The sequence below is a fragment of the Ammospiza nelsoni genome, chromosome 5, assembly GCF_027579445.1.
Source record: "Ammospiza nelsoni isolate bAmmNel1 chromosome 5, bAmmNel1.pri, whole genome shotgun sequence".
In the NCBI taxonomy this organism is placed as follows: domain Eukaryota; kingdom Metazoa; phylum Chordata; class Aves; order Passeriformes; family Passerellidae; genus Ammospiza; species Ammospiza nelsoni.
In genome coordinates, this window is record NC_080637.1 from 63,508,099 (window position 1) to 63,527,038 (window position 18,940).

General features: G+C 40.8%; 1 protein-coding gene across 10 annotated transcripts in view; it reads right to left on the reverse strand.

Annotated features, from left to right (window-relative positions):
• Positions 1–711: 711 nt before the first annotated feature.
• Positions 712–18,940, reverse strand: part of RESF1 (retroelement silencing factor 1) — a 37,741-nt gene continuing 19,512 nt past the window's right edge. For 8 of the 10 annotated variants that reach the window (XM_059472782.1, XM_059472781.1, XM_059472774.1 and 5 more), the window contains exons 4-6: positions 13,135–18,403; positions 12,299–12,373; positions 9,981–11,164 (exon numbers count right to left, since the gene is read on the reverse strand). In XM_059472782.1, coding sequence (XP_059328765.1) covers positions 11,022–11,164; positions 12,299–12,373; positions 13,135–18,364 — 5,448 coding nt within the window. In that variant the 5' untranslated portion in view covers positions 18,365–18,403 and the 3' untranslated portion in view covers positions 9,981–11,021. Of the gene's footprint in view, positions 1,590–2,344; positions 2,941–9,980; positions 11,165–12,298; positions 12,374–13,134; positions 18,404–18,940 lie in introns of those variants that run through there. The other 2 variants (XR_009418512.1, XM_059472783.1) reach the window with 2 other exon arrangements.

The window sequence follows — 18,940 nt, forward strand, 5'->3', positions numbered from 1 at the left end:
TTTTTTTTTGCCCCCAAAGACCTGTATCCTGGTGCCTGTGCCCAGACAGAATGGTGTATGTATATACTCATTGGAAAAGGAAGAAGTTCTTCTAAAATAATTTTTTTCAGCTGCATTTCTCTATACTCCTGTGATTTGCATTGTTATCAGGCCTCACTCCTGTCAGAAAAGCAGCAGGAATAGCTTTTATTTTCCAGCAGAAATTTCCATATGGGTCAGCCTTTTTGATCTTCTAATATTCTGCAGCACTGGAGAACAAACTCAGACAAATTATCATCAACACATGGAAGCTGGAGATAGATGACTGGAAGTTTTTTGGCCCCATTTTTCTCTTATTCAGCCCAAACTACTTTATTTTTAGATTATGCTACTTTGTACCCCTTCCATAAATACTCCACTCTTCCCTTTGATTGCAAGTTCATAATTAATTTATATTAACACATTTAAATCCAGAACAGGCACTCATATAATGATTTGCACATTTTAATAGTTCTTTGCCATCTCCTGTCTCTTCCTCCATTGATCATCTACCCTACTATTTCTTACCAGAATTAATAAACTTTAATCCAATTGGTAAAGCCCTGGATAAGCTTCATGTGCAAAAGTTACAGTGCTGAGCCCAAATTTGCTTTTTCTTCTGTCTTGTGCTAACAGATACAAGAAAATAATAACTCATGAATAAGGGTTGTTCATGAGTTATTATTATTGTTCATGAGTCCTGTGTCCTTCAGATTCAGTGCTCCCAGTTCCTCTCCATTTATTCCAAATAAATGCTCTGTAGCCACCAATTTGATGTATTTTATTTGCCTGACCTAGAAAACAACTCCTGGCTCATCCATATCCTACCTGCAGTTTCTGCACAGCCCAAGGGTGTCCCAGGATGTGAACACTCCAGGTTGGGTTCAGTTTTCTTGTTCAGGGAGGATGTGATAGAGAAAGCTGCTCACAGAGCCTTCAGAAGAGTGTCTAAACACCAGATTTACTCTAAGAACTGATCAGGAAATTATACAAAGCTAAGGCTTGCTATCAGCAAGGACTGAAAGCAGTTCCTCTTCTCAGCATTTTTCCACATTCCACCCCTCCAGTCCTCAACTTCTGGGCGGCAGCTTCAGCTTTGTTCCACCCAGTTCCAGGCCAGATCTTCACCTTCTCACTCTCTCCAGAAACTCCTCATCAAACAACTCCTTTTTAAAAAACCCTGCTTGCTTCTACCCCATGGCTTTCCTTGAGGACTTCCATGCCTTGCCAGGTAATGCAAGGCTTATTACCTGCTCCTCAGACAGGAGACAGAGTTATTCAGATTACTTTAACTAGAGCTTTGTTCCTTTTCTCCACAGAAAATATTAAAGCAACACCCAAAGATCCAAGGTTCCAGTCAAAAGTAATTTATTACAACCCTTTCTGCTTTTGCAGGTATGTATTTTTCATCAAGCACCGTCGAAGTGGCAATTAATGCATTTCTGCCCTTTTTTTGGCCCATCAGAGCAGCACAGTTACCACATGCTAGTTTCCAAACCCGGATGCATCACTTTGTCATACCAACCTTACTTTGATTTTTCCAGCTCACATGAAGAAGGAGCTCTTGATAACTGGGTCAACAGGAGGACAACATTTAATTACAGTTCAGAGTAGTCTTGATCATATGTTTCCTTCTCTTTGATGAAACCCAAATAAGATCAAAGACTACAGGTCTTCTTTTCTGCCATATGGACCCTGCACTGAACAGTTGATTAAAAGTGTTTTTGGCATTAAACAGTTGGCTCCTTTCCGAACATAAAAACAACTTTTGCAGAATCAAAATTTTCCACTAAGAAAACTTTCTGTTTACAATTAGAACAATTGAAATATTATTTTCCTTGTACTCAATGAAGAATATACTGAAGTTCAACTTCAACTTCTTCCAAGTTACCCAAAATGTTTCATTCTGAAGGACTTCTACAATTAACTGCAAATGCCAATTGCCGTGTCTTGTATGATAGAAATTAGAGTGTCAATCTCCATTCTTCCTTAATGTCTTGGTATCTGTGACACAATTCTGTGCATTCTTTATTTAAAAAACATGAATGTTTCATTGTGGGAGCCACAGGATTTTCATAGCGTTATGGAAAATGTGCCTGACCAGAAAATTCTGCTTTATAGTGGGTATTCAAAAGTAACATCCAAGATGCAATGCACAATATTGAAAAAGCTTCATGTGACAATCACTCTAAAGTCTTTTTAAAATTAAGAATTATTTTTCAGATAATATGACTTGGTCCTATGAAGTTATTAATATGATTATTGCACAGTGCAGCAGCATTCACTGGTTATAGAATCAAGTTCTGTTAGCAGTCACAACAAATTGACTCCAAGTGGGGCTGCACTACCTTATTTGAACCCAAAATTTGGTCTGTGTTACTGTAGTTTCACGAGAAGTTAGAGCAAACTGTGTTTCCCTTGCTCAATGTCAAGCTGCTTTGTTTTCACACAAATTTTTAGCACTTTCAGAACAAAATCTTAGAGGGAAAACACTTCATATTTGTATTTTCAAAAGTGCCTAAAACTTGTATAAAGATCTGATGTATATTTAATATTAATATTTTTCTCTGAGAAGATGCAAAATGAGATATTTATTTCAAAATCAGGATTTTTTTCCTGGTCACTTATTTAACTCTTTGTTCTGCTGGCCAATTACAAATGGTTTTGGCAGCATCACACAGTCAAGTATTTGTAAGTTTATACTGCATTACAGTACAAGGAGGTTTTTTGTGCAAGTACCCAAATTAAGCACTTGAACATTCAGGAAGTACTTACCATGGTAATTCTTAATCCATAAGTACCAAGAGATTTTACATCATGGAATTTTCTTCTATTAAAGGGTCAGGTTCTGTCCCTGCCTACAAACCACTGAGGTATGTGTGAAACCAAGCTTGGCCCAGCTGAGCTGCTGTGACTGATGCACTGAAAAATAAAAGCAGATAAACTTGATTATCAAGGTGATGAGATGTTTTTCTGATCCCTGGGCAGGTGAGTTTTGCCCTTGACTTTAGGAACAGGCTACCCAAGGAAGTGGCTGGGTCACCATCCCTGGAGATATTTAAAAGATGTGTAGATGTGACACCTGGGGATGTGGTTTTGTGGTGGGCTGGAAGTGCTGGGTTAATCATTGGAGGCCATGATCTTAAAGGGCTTTTCCAACCTAAATGATGCCATAATTCTCAGATCAGATTGTACTTCAGATCTCTGATGTACAGCACCCCTGCTCTGTGCCCAGCACAATTTTAAATGTCTCCCTCATGGCATCCCTCAATTTCTGCTTCACCAAGGTAAGACCAGGCTAGCTGGGAGAAGACAAACATTTTTCCTGAAGCATCCACCATAACCTCATCCTCTCCAATGAGGACTTTCACCGTCACTTCAGCTGTGACATCTTGTAAAGCTGCTACATAGTTTTATGCAACAGGCAAAGAGACTCACATGCATCGCTGGGAGCATCAGCAATGGCTTTCCTGGAGCCTGACACCTTCCCTGTGCACTCCACTGACAAAATGAATTTACAGCAGACATCTCCCTGGAAAACTAGGAGAAGGGAGCCAGGCATGTGACAAAGCCATCAGGGAAGCTGCCCCAGTGCCAGGCTGTCCATCACCCCTTCCAGAAGGAAGCAGTGCCACTCCGGAGGATTGTTTCTGGCTCTGTTGGGCTGCCGTCAGAAGCTCCCCGCCCTTCTGAGTTTAAGGGTTGCAGAAGCAAAGCCCAAACGTTTGGCAATTTATAAAAACAAGGTTACTTTGTTTCCCATCCTAATTTTTCATTGCCTCGGCTGCTCTGCTGGCAGGCAATTCCATGAAGATACGGTCTGATAAACTGACTTTGAACACAGAATCAATTGTGTGATTTAAAGCAAGAGCCCAAACTCAGCCAGCAAGTCATAAAGCAAAAAATTCATTAGAAAGGGAGCTGCAGCAAGCCACTCTAATAAGGGGCATCCTAATAGTTTTATGTTCAAAGCAGCCTTTAATGATAAATAATACTGTGTTTGAGAAGTAAAGAGACTGAAATAATTGTTTATGAAATTGCAATATATGGTTAATTTAGAAGAAAAGAAAGATTCACAGACATGCAGATTTTTAAATCCTTTTCCACAGAGCTGCCTGATACAAAGGCCATGAAAGACTGGTTGTTATTAAGTGAGATCACTCATGGCATTTCTTTTCCTCTTTCTAGCCACAGAAAAGGCAGTAAGGAAAATTAGACTGACAAATCTTCCCCTAGATGGAAAGAAAAAGCAGAGCAAAAGAAAATCCATCTGTTCTCCCTTGTGGAATTTCATGTTATCCCATATAAGGCCAAGTTTATGCAGCATATGCATCAAAAACCGTAAAACCCTGAGTGTTATAAAACCACCAGGACAACTGCCAAATGCCAGGTTCAAGGCATCTGTAAGAGGCTAAGACAAAATTCAGGGCACTTTGGGATTCCAGTGCATGGTAAGCTGCACTAGAATAAATGGCACAACAGATGAATATTTCATGTCTCTCAAACTAAGGCATCTTTTTTAATAGGGGAGAGACCCAGCAGAAGGGAAGGGCTGATCAGCTGAGCCTCACTGCCAGCAATGGGATGGTTCAGTGTGTGCCCCCCAAACATTCCTGCTCTGGGAAGGCCACCACATGAAGACCAGGAGACTCAGAGCCCCACCCAACCTGGCCTTGAATGTTTCCAAGGATGGGGCATTCACCACCTCTTTGGGCAACCTACGCAAGTGTCTCACCACCCTTATATTCTCCTTTTATCTTGTCTGAATATTTTAAACCCATTGTCGCTTGTCCTGTCACAACAGGCTCTGCTAAAATGTCTGTCCCCCTCCCTGCCTGGCTGCAAGGCAGAGCAGAGAGGTGGCAGGTGTCCCTCCATCCCTCAGGCCACTTTCCATTGCTACTCCCCAAATCCAAGTCCCCAGACCTCTAGGCTTTGGAAAGAACAGCCAGTGCCAGAGAAATGATGATCAATACTTTCATGCCAGTGTTATAGTCCTGACCAAGACAACCTTCTCTCTGCTGACAGGGCTGAAGCCCCTAGCTGGGAGCAGAGGCACACGGCAAATTTTGGGTTTCTAGCAGCAAGGCAATGGCCACAGGCCCTTAAAGAACTGACAGATGTTGCAGTGCCGAATGCAGTCTCCACACTGTCATCTAGTGGATTTAGTGGTGATAGCCAGAGCTCAGTTAATTACTACACTAATTTCACTGAACGTAACTGCAGCTTAAATCTTCTTTTTTTCTGTACTTTCTGCTTTTTCTCATCCAGTTCTCCTTGGATTTCTCCTTTCTGAATCCTCCTTTTACAGTAATTTTATTCTCATTGTTTTAAACCTTTACTACAACAATGCCTTTTTCTTTGGGTTTCTGTAATTCCCAGGCAGGCTATTTCCCCACTGCTAGCCAGTGACTGCAGAATGTATTTCCCTTTCTTTTAGGAGACTCTATCTTTTCCTTAAATTAGGGTAGAAATAAATTATGTGTGCAGGGCAGCATAAATGCCCTTAGAGGTTTATTATGAGTGATGCAAGTGCCCTCTGTTACCCCTCCAGGCTTCAAATTCAGCTTTACAGGCTGAGCACACTGGGTGTCTGTATTTACACGGCGCCTCTGCCTCCCCAGGCTGCAGCCCCACAGCTTGCAGGCTCCTGCTCTGAAAAAGTGCCAGATAAATTCAAGTACTACACACACAAGGAAAACAAAATTATGCCAGTTATGTTTGCCTAACCCTAACAAGTATGGAACTATGATAAACCTAGTAGTGTGCAGGTATGATAAATATTAGCAAAGGGGAGTATGACGGGCACCCGAAAATTCTGAGTTCTCCCAGTTCAAGAAGGTCTGCAGGGTGCAGCTGTTGGGTCCATGCCCATGGTGGTGTGGAGGTGTTTGTCTTTGTAGCTGTGGACTCCCAGACAGTGGGGTTTTCAATGCTGATCCTATTTTGCTAAGCCTGCCTCTTGGTATTTGATTTTCCCCTTCATCCTCTAGGTTGTAGTGACCTGTGATCTTCCTTCTGTATTGCTCACTGATGGAGCCAGATTGTTCCACATTCCTGGGAAGTCAGCTCTGAATCTGTCCCAGAGACAGCCCACTATCAGATAAGCAGAGCCCCTGATGCAGGGAAGAATGATGAGGACTTTATAGTATCAGAAGGTTAATTAATTACTTTATTATGCTATATTATCCTATACTATATTACACTACCTCTAAAGGAAATTGCACAAGCACTCAACAAAATTTCTTGACTGTCTCCTGACCATCAGTCAGGACACAGCTTGTAGAGATTGGTTAGGAAAATAAAATACTTACACTAGAATTTAATTAAGTAAATTTTTTTAGGCAAATAATTTTCTAACATGCTGTGATTACATTGCAAAGGTTCCATACTGTTGTCTCCTTATCACAAAAGTTCCACACCGCCTTGGTGTTTCTCGTGGGCACCTCCTCAGAGCTCTGACTCTTTCGTCTTCACAAAGCAGCCACTGACTCCCGTTCCCTTCTCACTCAGCCACCCCACTCTTTTATAGCATCTTCTTCTCACTGGTTACAGCTGTGGCTGTTAAAGTCAGGCCTGTTCTTAATCTTTGATAATTGGCCCAGCTGCAACTCCTTAGGGGTAAGGTTACTTTCTACACTGTCTTTATTTTCTTATATTCTATCTCCCTACACTAATACATCCTACATGTTTCAAAACACAGGAGCAGTAAATGATATAAGAATTTTTTTGATCTCTGCTCCTCTCATGCTCAGAGAATGTGAATCCCACAGCCCACCACTCCATCCCCATCCCACAGCTGCTTTCCTGAGGAGTCAGCTCCCCAGGCTCACCCAGAGACAACTGATCCCTTCTCTCTCTCTGCAGCTGGTTCAAGCACTGGGATTTTGCAACATCAACCCTATGGTCTTACCAGATGTTAAATCAGCAATTAGCTAAATATATTACCTCCAGGTCAGCAATTCTCTCACCATTTTGCAGTTATAGTAAGTCTGTTATTTGGCCAGTCTCTGTCCTACAGAAGAAATGCTAAATATATTTGTGCTGCTTTGGCAATTTTGTCACTGGCCCATCTCAGCTCAATGGTACCTTTTCTGTGACTCTCCACTGCCTGCAGCTTCTCTTACAAAACTGAGAGAGAAGGGAAGAGGATTTGTCAGAAGTTGTAAACAAAGGATATGAAGCCATTGACGTGCAGCAAAAAGGAGAAATGCAACTTTAAACATTCAGTCTAACAGTTTACAACCATGCTCCAGAGCAGCTTTTCTTCTCTGCATCTGTGCTTCTGCATTCTATCAAAAACGTCCTGGATGAGAGAGGTTATTTTTAATTTTAAAAATCAGTTTAATAATCATTTTAATGAGCCTCTGAAAAAAAAAAAAAAAAAAAGAGAGGCATCCTCCACTGGCCACAGTATTGATCTATTTGATCCATCAGGGAAAGTAAGCAATTGCTACATTCATGGCTGACTCCTAAATAAAAGCTGGGAGTGCAGGAATCAGTCAACCTCCTCTAGAGAAACCTGGATTGGCTTCTTCAGCGATTAATTTTCAAGAAGTGAGATTGACTCAAATGATGATAAGCAAATGAAGAAGGACATGACACATAAAGACAAAGAATTGGGAGCTAACAACAACTGCTGGAAATCAAGTCTGTGTTAGACCTTGCTAACAGGCAGCCACTCTCTGGGACATGACAGCTAATCCACCCTGTCACCAAGCCTTTAACAGAAACTGTCCCTGCTGGAAGGGCCACTGCAGTAACAGAAGCCAGGAGGAGAACAGTTATTTCAGAACAGAATTCCTCTTCTGTATCTTATCATGAACACACAGACTAAGTCTCCCAAGTAAGGCAAGCAGATATACTTACTCTGGTACTGGTGCTTCAGCTCATTTGTGGGGGTAAGCAATGTGACACCCTGCTCTGCATTCACCACTCAGAGCTCTCCAAACAGCTTTGAGTTGTTTTAACCCCACTCCAGGCAAAGCATCCTGCTACAGGATGAGACTTGCCTCCAGGAATTTTTAAGTTAATTAGTTTCCAATTATTAAAAAGATTTGAGTTGTGATTCAGATTTTTCTTTTGGGAAAAAAAAAAGAAATATTTATGCATAGGTAACCCTTTTATATTTAGTATTAATTTAATGTTTATGACAGGTTACCCCCATTCCAGGCCCAGCTTCTCTCCATCACCCCAGGCACCTCTCCTCCCTCTCTTGCAATCATTGCAGGGTACAACACACTCAGTTCTTTCATTGAGGCAATGGACAGAGCGGGGCTACAAAAACACAACAGGGATCCCTTCTGCTGGAATCCCAGAAGACCTCTGGCCAGCTCCATATAGAAAACAGCACTTGCAGGTATAAGTAGCATCCATGTCTAGTGCTCATTAACTCTGAATTTGGCCCTTCTGTTCCAAACACACAGAACAATGGAGTGAGTGAGGTTCTCATCAAAACACTGCAGAACAGCTCTCTGCAGTTGCTTTTCTCCCTTGCCACAAAGCCTCCCAGGAGTACAGAACAACTGAAAGCCCCTTGCACTAACCCAGAAGAGTGCTTCCCTCCCAGGCAGCAGTGGGCTTCTCATCTTACTGCACTTCCTAATCCCTGAGAGACTTTCTCTATGCTGTGTATGGAAATTTACCATCACAGTACTAAATGAGTACAAGGCCACAAAACCAGTGAAATTTACAGAGCCATTAAACCCTAAGAACTTACCCTGTGTGTTGAATAGTCACCTCCAAATATTAAACATGTCCATTTCGTCCTGTGCTCTTTTTACGATATTCTTTCTATAAAAAGTGTATTTTTGTAATAATGTTTTAAAATTTAAGGTTTAGGGACTCATGCATCTTGTCTGTAGCTGTTTAAGGTCTTATCAGGGGAGAAATATGGATTGGATGTACTTGCACAGAACAGGTTCAACCATAGTAAGCTGCATGAGATGAAGAGCAGAAACGCTGAGAAGCAGCATCAGGCTTCCCTATGGAAAGTTCTACTTGGCTCCTGTGGCTGCCCATTTATCTTGTAGCTGCTGGAGATGCCCACAGGTGAGACAGGCAGTGTTAGAGGCAGTTGTGTCTGCTCTCTATCTGTCTGTCAAGCCAGCATGATCACAGTAAGGTCTGGTGTTTACACGTGACATTTATGCACACATCCACAGTGCTCATTCTGTGGAGCAGATGGTCTCCAGGCTTTTCTCTGTAGCTACTCCTTGCAGCCCTACCACTGCTCCTTACAGATGTTTTCCTTCCAGCAGCTGTCTGAATGGATAGTGGCCAACTTATGAGCCATAGCAATTTATCAGAGAGATTCCAGTATCAGCAAGAAAGATCCCAGCCATACCAGATCAGTGCAGGCACAAGTCACCATGTAAACACTATCACACAGCCAAGATGCACTTCTTGGTGTAAGGGAGGAAGGAGACACAGCTGCTTCCACTAGGACTCAAAAACTGGCATTCTTGCTCATTAGGTGCACAAGATCAGTGAGAAGACTTCTCCAAATATTTAGAAGATAAACATCATGGGTCAATGGATCAAATAATTTCCTACTGGAAAGAATTCACTCAAGCATTTATGTCAGCTTCATGTATCATTGTGCAGAACAAAACTCAGATTAAATTCCTGATAAGAACTCTGTTTTGTTTGTACTGGGTACACTGAAGGCTGCAATAACTCTTCCTTCATGCAGGCAGTATAATGCAGGTAATTAAACTCTCAAGAAAATGAAAAACCTTTTCAGAGTTGACAACATTACTACAAAATCCTCCAGTGGCAACATTCCCGACAGACTAACAGTTTGACATCCAGAGAGAGAAACAAACTAATAAACTTGCAACTACAACAAGGAAGATCCATCACTTATTTTAAAGCTGCATTTCATCTGCAGGAATATCTTCAATTTCTATATAACTGCAATAAGCACAACTTCATATTGTTAGGAAAAAAAAGACAAGGTGTAGTCCTCAAAAGTTTATTTCAAGTATAAAAATTGTTCAGTAAGGTATCTACAGGTTTTTTGTTCAGCATAAAGGTTTAATAAGATAGAAAGAACCAAGTACCAAATCTCTGTAAAAATACGATTTGATTTTAAACTTTGAGTAACAGTGAAAAGGCACTTCAACAAAAGATAGCCAATGACAAATACAACTGTTATGTCACAGTGAATGTGTAAGCAAACATAATCTAACACTTTATAAACAAAGAAATTAATCACAGTCTAGCTGAACTCAGCAACATAATCCAGACAAGAGTGGATCTGAACTTCCTGCACTTCAACAAAAGAAGTGCAAAGAAAGAGAAAGAAAAGCAAGAGAAGTCTCCAGTAAACTAAGGGTCTGCAGCACTGTGTTCAAACTGTGAACTCAGAGCTCAGTTCACACAAGCTCCACAAAAAGAAATGTAACAAAACTGGGTAGCAGCATAAATACTTCATAAATGCCCCTGACCTGTAGGCTTGCATTGAGGGGTTTATGTTTCTAGTCCCAGTTTAGAAAAAAAACAGTTTCTACAAAAACAGAAGCACAACCATCAGACTACCCTAAGGGGGAAGGAAACAGAAGTGTAATGCTTGGGAATCCACTGCAGTCCCTTTGCAGCAGAAATATTCTTCCACTGCCAGCAATGGAAAGTATAGTAAGTAGAAGTTTTCGAGAATCAGGAAAGAAAACAGGCTATGACAGTATAAATAAGTTTGTTATTTTTTGGTCAAGATTCAATGAGCTACTCTATCTTAGAAAAAACAAAGAACCAAAAATGCCAAAAGAAACAATACGTTTAAAACAGCATTTACAGCACCAAAGAATATCTGGACAATAAATACAGAATAAGATGGTAATTATTCACAAATATGAGGAAATGGGGAAGGAAATCTTCAACACCCACCAGAAAACTGTGGGCTTTTAAAATTATTCAGCAACATGAAGTAAACAGAAAAAAAATCATCTTAGTGTTGGCATTTTTTTCTCAGTAATAGTAAGACCTTTGATACAGGAGTGCTATCAAGACTTTTGCATCTTTTTTTCCAGATACATTTTCCTGTAGGTCTGAAACATCTCTTTTGAGTCTTTGACAGGAATGTGAAGAGTCTCTCCTTCTCCTTCCAGGATCTGTATAGCTGTATCAAGGGGAATACTGTCCTCAGCTGCAAGACAGACAAGCATGTTAAAGCAAGAGTCTCACAGGACTCCTCTCCTTACACATGTGGTACCTAAGACTTTCCAGGGTCAAAAAAAGGATGCCACAAACTTCATTCCTCTAAAGCACTTCAGATTTAAAACAATCTCCAATGCATCTTTAAGCACAAAATGGCTATTTGGGTGTCTTCACAAGAGAGATTTCTGCAGAGTATTAAGAGAGGTATGACAGAAAACATGCATTTGTGCAAGGAAGAGAAGAAGCAAGAGGAAGGGCTAAAATGATGGCAACACCAAAGCCCAAGGACACAGGCAACAGCAACAAAAGATGCACAGGATGCAAACTATGTTACTTGCAACACCACAACATCATGCAAGCCCTCTGTTCTAAAGCTAAGAAGCAGATGGCAAGAAGGCCACAGAATGCATTCTGTTTCCTGATAGACCACTAGAAAAACAAATTAGAGCTGGAGAGGCACCTAAAGCAAAGAAACAAGGACAGCTGGGAGCAACCTCACCCAAGATTTACAAAGGATGGAACAAACAAGATCCTGAGATGAAAATTGCCACTGTTGTGACAGTTGATTCCTAGAGGGTATAAAAGACCATCCAAAAAGCAATTTGCCATTCAAGAGAAATTAGGAAGATGTCATAGTGGCCCCACTTTTCCTCTGGGTGTCACACAAATTATCTTGTCCAGACTACTGGGACACACAGTTCCTGGAACTTGTGAGCACAGGTGTTATGTGTGGACAGCAGCAAAGTACTGTGAAAGCCAGATTTATTTTAAAAATCACTTTCTGTTTTTGCACTAGATTCTGCTACATCACTTTCTATATTTTAAAGCATGAAAGAGTCTTTATATACAATCGAAAACTGTATTTAAATGTTACTAGTGCTACATCCAAGTTAATGGCACAGGAAAATTTCAACATTTCCAACAACATATTCATAAAGCAATAAAAAGCTATACAAATCTTTGAGACTTGTAAGTCTATTCTGTGGTATCCATTTAATCAGGAGAATGGGTAAATTATAATTTTAAATACTTTATTAAGGTTTACTACTGTAAAGGAACTTTTAAAACGAAGCAAAGAGGATTTAACTTGTATTTCAAATGGGACATTCAGAAGTCACTTCACCTGTAGAGATCTCTTCCAGTTTCTTTTGCTTCACTGGTTCACATTTTAACCAATCTTCTTTTTTACTCTTGACACCTAAAAAGAAATTTTCACAAGATGTTTCTGAGGTTCCTTTATCACAAGTTTTGGCCTCTATTCAGCATTAAATTCTAACACATATACTAGCACATGCAAAAGGAAATTTCCTTTGGGTATGAAAATGACTCCAAGTGCTGACACATACAGCTTGAGAAAAATAAAATACAACATTTGACATAAATATGCTTCAGAATGCACCATGTATAAGGTTGAAAAATGGGGTAGGGGAGAAGAGAAGGAAAAATGGATGTTTAAAGCAAAGATGGCAAAGATTATGGGGACTATGGGCAGGATACACCTGGCCTAAGCCCACTCTATTCCTCAGTGTCACAAAAGATCTCTCCCTCCTCTGCCCAGCCAGACTGATGCACAAGCAGGTGAACAGGGAATACAGATCATATCACCTCTGATAAGATCAGTTTTGACCAGATCACCCTCACTATGCCAAGGGAATCTACTTTCTACAACTTCTACTTTAGAAAGAACTTTAGAAAGCCTTCCCCCAAAGTTACTTGAAACTGCAACGCTTTCAAGTATTCTAATTTCATTCTCTAAGACTTACAGAAAATTGAAGAAAAACTCCCATGTTCTTTTTCAGCTGAAGACACAGCTGTGGTCTGTCAGAGAGCAAGTTAGGATATCTCATCCTTCAGCCTCTACAGTCCCATGTTTTCACTGTCTGCAGCTTTGTGCAACATTAATTTAAAAATGAACACATAGCTTTTATTTACAAATGAATATTTAAGAGAACATCATACCTTCTACAACGACTTTATCTCTTTCTGGAGAATTCTTTGCAGCTAAGCTTTCTTCACCAGGGGCTGGATTCCTGAACAGTATCTCTGGACACAGCTTGAACTCAAGGACTTCCTGCTTGCATGATTTCTCAACTGTCGAGACAGACACATCTTTTTTTGAGTCGCTGCCTTTTGACACTTTGGTGGTTCTATGCCAGACAGGTCTGACAGGTGATGTCTCTAATTTTGTCAGATAGATGCGCTCCTGTGCCGTACGTTTAAACGCCACTCTGTTCAGGTAGTGCTTTTTGGGTTCCTTTTGAAGATGCAGCTTTAGTCTGTTATTTCTTCTGTTTAGGTATAGAAGATTTTTATCAGGAAACATCTTCTCAGAGCACTTGTCTTTGTTTTGACCATCGAGATGCCTTTCTTTGCTAGAAAAGAAGCTTTTAGACATGCTAGAAGATCGAGCCCTTTTTCTCTGCAGTTTAAGCACAGAGCAATCTGCTAAGGAACTCCTTGGTTTCCAACCATTTTCTCCATTCAGTTTTTTAGCTTTGTCAGCATTTAGCAAACAATTGTGCGCAAGCTGCTTAGAACTCTTTCCTTCAGATTGTTTCAATCCTTCCTCTTCCAGCTTTGCTTTTTTAAATTCTCTCTTCCCAACCATATTTTCCTTCATCTTCCGTTTGTATGGCTGCTCTTGCAAAGAATGAACTTTCACAGATTTATGCTGAGAATATTTTGTGTGTCTTGATTTAAAGTCCACAGTGCTACTATCTGAGAATTTTACAGCATCAGCTCGGTAACTACTCAATTTTTTATGTTTCATTTCGGCTGGTAATTTTGTTTGCACTTTGACACTAATTCCTACGTCTTGCTTAAGCACCTCCTTTTTTTCCCTACAGTTTTGTTCTTCAGCTGATTTCTCTTCACAAGTTTTCAATTTTTGTCCTTGACTGACTTCAGAAAGCTTAATTTCAACCGTTTCTGACTTCACAGACTGGCAAATGTCTGTTTTGGATTTCATGGTCAGATCTGGTTTGGTTATATCTTTTGAAAGGGACTCAGTTTTGAAAACTCTCTCCTTCTTTACGGACAACTTTGCCATGTTGTCTGCATATGTATGATCAGTTTTTTCTTGCTCTTTCTTGAAAGAATTTAATTCTTTACTTGACACTTGGGTTCCTTTGTCAATTTGCAGACGTTCCTTCAAACTGCTGCTTTTGCATTTATCAGCATTCTGCTTTTCAAAGGAATTAACTGGTCCAGTCTTTTCCTGCTGTGTTGTAGGCAGTTTGTATTCATTATCCACCTTCAGCCTAGGTTTTTTGTTCATTTCAGAAGTGTATTTGCAAATATCTTTATTTTTGCTAATACTGTCTGGGATTATTTCAGAAATTGTCAGGCCTCCTCCCGCTGCACAGTTTTCCTTTTTCAAGGCATCAGATGGACTTTTTTTTTCTTCTGTCTCCGCAGAGTCAGTATTTTCAGCTTTTGAAAGCTGACAATCATTTTTCTCTGAACCAGGTGTTTCTAATTGAGAGGGACAATGTGGTGTTTTATATGCCACAGCTACACCACCCATTAAAGAGCGATCTTCACTTTTTTCACTGGGCTTAGAAGTTTCTGGTGGGTTTTTTTCCTTCTCACATGGATCCTGACTAGGCTGGACACTGTCTTCAAGCTTGTCCCTGTCAGCTGAAGCCTTTTCTGACTGCTGACTCACTTCTCTCTTGCTGTCACTAGAGGGACCCTGGCTGTGCCCAGGAGGCAGTTCTTGAATCTGATCTGATCTTAACACTGCAGTTTTAGTCTGATTTACTGGGTCCTTCAAATGAGAGTTCTTGTCACAAATTTTAACCTCTTTTTGAGACTGGTTCTCTGCCTCTTCAGCCACTGAACGATTTTGTGTTGCTTCTTTTGTTAGCATATCAGCACCTTCAATGCCATATGGAAACTCCTTCACTAGAGCAAGCAGCTGGTCTTTTAGATATTTACTAGGTTTTGCTCCAAAAAAGTTCACATCCTTTTCCATGCTATTTTTACTGGGCATGGAATTTTGTTTACTGTGGTCTCCTGGAACAGTGGGTGCATTTGTCTTAGCAGTTATGCTGACAGAGAAATCCAGTGAATTTTGAGCTAACTTCTGATTTATATTAGCAAGACTTTCTAAGGAATTTTCAGGATGCTTGGAAGATGCCTTGAATGACGTGCTTTGTTCAGAGGTAGAAACTGCTTTAGGAGGATTGCCACTGCTTTCCTTCTCCAAATGACTTGGTGATTTTTCCAACATTTTTAGCAGCAAGCTCTCTCTTTGGGCAGTGTTATTGCTCAGCTCAGTTTTATTCAAGTCCAGATGTTGCTCCTTTTGCCTTGCTCCAGATGTGTTTCCCTCTGATGGCTGTTTCTCATAGACTGACTTGAACATGCCTGCTATTTGTGGGTTATAAAATTTATCACCTTCAACAAGAGAGCATACACTAGAAATACAAAACATGTTATTTTCCAGCAGAGATGTGGATGTATCCCCTGCCTCTAACACAGCTTGCTTGTCTTCATGGTCTCTTGTACCTTCTTGAGAGATTTGACTACAAAAATTTGTGCCTGATTCAGGAAGAGAAGCCTTGTTTTGTAATCCAAGCTGCCCATTTTGTCTTGCATCTTGTGCAGATTGACTAACTTTCCTTTGATTTTCATCAGCTGCTTTGACCTCTTGCAAATGTGAGTCCACTATTTGTTCCAGAACACCATCACTGGGTGATGACCAACCATTTTCTATAGTTCTTTTGACAGTACTTGCCACACTTAAACCATTTTCCCCCTCTTCTTGCAAGCTACATATGCTCTCTGAGTTGATCACTGGATAGGTTTTACCTTCAGGTGTTGGGATCTTGCCTGCCTGCTCACTTAGTGCTCTTTGTTCACTAAGTACTAAAGGAGAGACAACTGCAACTTGAGGCTCAAAATTTTTTATCAAACTGGAAGTCAGTGTATCAAGCTTTTGTCCCACAGAGGTAGTTGTTACAGGCAAAACAGCCTCATCCATGCTATCCAGAACATTATTTTTTTCTCCCTTCCTTGCGTTTTGGTCAGAGGGTGAAGCCTGATTAGCTGTGGGGCTTTCATTTGACTGTTTATTTTCCACACTTACAGATTCTGGTGAATACTTCCCCCACAGGCGCAGACACGCAACCACCTCTTCCATAGAGTAACTACAATTGCTCTGGCTGCAGGTTGCATTTTCAGTGAATGGTGTTTTTTTCTGAGCGACCTCAGTCTGCAGCTGAGCATCACCAGATGCAATTGTTTCCGATGCAGCAGAGTTTGTGTGAGCCTCAGATGCCTGCTCACCTTTCAGACTTTCTACGTTCTTCTCACTGCTGTCTTTCAGCAAGCTTCCACCCCAGGCAGAGGTATCAAGCAGTGGTTTCTCACTACACAGGAGATTTGTCAGTATTTTATCAGCAGTAGCACCAGCTGTCTTCTCTTTGAGTGCATTTGTGCTGCTCAGCGCAAACTGAAGAAATGATGAGTTCGCAGGGCCAATTTGCAGAGTCTTTGATGCAGCCCTGACAGAGCTCCCTGCTGGAGCAAAACACGAAGCACTGTTCGAGGAAGTCACAACTCCCTGAGAAGAGGCCAAAGCATGCACATCCCTTTGTTCCAAGGTGCTCTCAGGATTATTAAACTGAGCTGGGACTTTGCTCTGAGAGGGAATAGGAGTGAAGCTTGATGAAAGAGTTCCCTGCTTCACCTGAGGGCTACTTTGAGTCACCTCCAATCTTCTGCTATCAGCACTGGCTAGGTTTTTGTCATTTCTTTCCTCATGTGGAACCATGAATGTGGGCCTCTCTGTCCTCACTGCTTCAGATGGGGGAGGCTGTACATTTTGTTTGGGCACACATGGAAGACAATTAGAAGGAGAACATGGATAAGCAGGAGGAAGAGAATGAGTATTTTTTTCATTATAGATTCTTTTTTTATAATTATGAACCGTTTCAAGCAGGACAACCCTTTTTTTAAGACATTTCAGCTTTTCAGCTTCCCAAGCTAGTCTCTCCTTTGTAATTCCTCCATGTGTTGCTGCTGCTGAGGCAATCTGAGCATTAATAGGCCCATTTATCAAACCACTAGTCTGGCTCTCTGGAACTGAAGCAGGATCACTCAGTGGCTTTGAAGAAAGAGCTTCTATTTCTTTCACAACATCAAGCAGTTCTTTGGGAAAGCCAGGGGATGACACAGAACTTTCACTAAAAGACCGATTTGCTGTCACACTTCCACTTGGATTACAGACATTCCTGATGGATTGATTGACTTCTCCAGGTTGCTGCTTCTGACAGTGTTGCTGAATACTGTTAAACCCAGGAGCATTTTTTGGATCCAGTGGGTACCGCTGCTGGTTAATGTTGTATCCATTGGGTACATTTTGCATTTCCTGTGGTACACCCATTGAAGGTTGTGCTACAGGCCTTGGAACACAGTTGGCAGGCAACAAAGATGGTGCAGAACATCCTCTGGGAGCTTCTGATGCCATCTGACTCTGCTGAAATTGTGTCAGCTGGACGTTTGTCCCAGTATTTTGATTCACCGAATACAAAACTTTACACTGATTGTTGGTATTAAATATTTGGGGTTGGACGTGTTGCCCGGAAGCAGGAAGAGGAAAAGAATTATTCTGGGGATGAATGCCACCTTGATGTAGTGTTGCAAGTCTCAGGGAATTATGCTGCAGCATTTCTGGCTGCGCCGTGTAAGCGTTGGTGTTGGCGTACGGGGGCTCCCCAAGCACGCTCCTTACATTATTCCCTGTGCTCACCTGGGAGGACAGGGGGGGCACATTCCTGCAGGGAAAACTGTAGGGATTAGACACTGGCCAAGAAGTCGGAGTCATCTCTGGCCGCAAAGGGGAGTTCTGAAGGGGAGGTTTCAGACCTGGTCCGTACATCTGCTGATGTCTTTTAACAGAGTATTTTGACATAAAGAAATTATTACCAGTTACAGATGCTCCTGGTGAGGTTTGATCTGAAGTTTTGAATCCTTCAGCATTTACAGCAGGGAAAGGAACATTCATAGCTGGCATATACACGATTTGGTTATTTTCAGCATGAGTGCAGGCATTTTTAGAGGAGTTGGCATTTGTCTGAGGAAAGCCATGTCCATTAGGAAGTATCTGAGTGAAACATGCTCCTTCATTTTGCAGGTTTGTATTTGCATCAGCATTCTGGACTGGCCTTACGTTCCAGTCCATCTTTTCTTGTTTTCTTTTTCTTCACGCAAAACCAAAATGCTAAAAAAAAAAAAAATTACAGAAATTACAATCTTTTGATCAAGACCTATTTCAGTTACTAAGAAGTGATTTAGAATACATCATGAACAGAACTGTTGAACCTAAATTGCTGGGTAGGAGAGCAACCCCAGTAGCAAAATCTGTGGACATCAATACTGTCAATGTCAAGTTGCATAAATTGTTTTCCAGAACATAGTAAAGGATAAAAAGAGAAGCAACTAACAATTCTATTGACAATCTAATGACTAACAAAACCTTCACATTATTCTGTTAATTCGATTATCTATCAACCTTTTAATTTAACAACAGATTGCTGTATTTGCCTTCTTCATCCAAAAACAATGGGAAAAAACCCCCAAGGCACGTGTATAACACAATACAATAAACAATACTTAAGAGCTGAACATAAGAAACAACTAGAGAATAAAATACAGACCACGGTTTTCAGACAATAAGATTCAGTCTCAATTGCCCCTTTAAATGCAACAAAATAAATGGAAAAATTAATTTGGGTTTAGTAAAAATCTCTCAAAATAA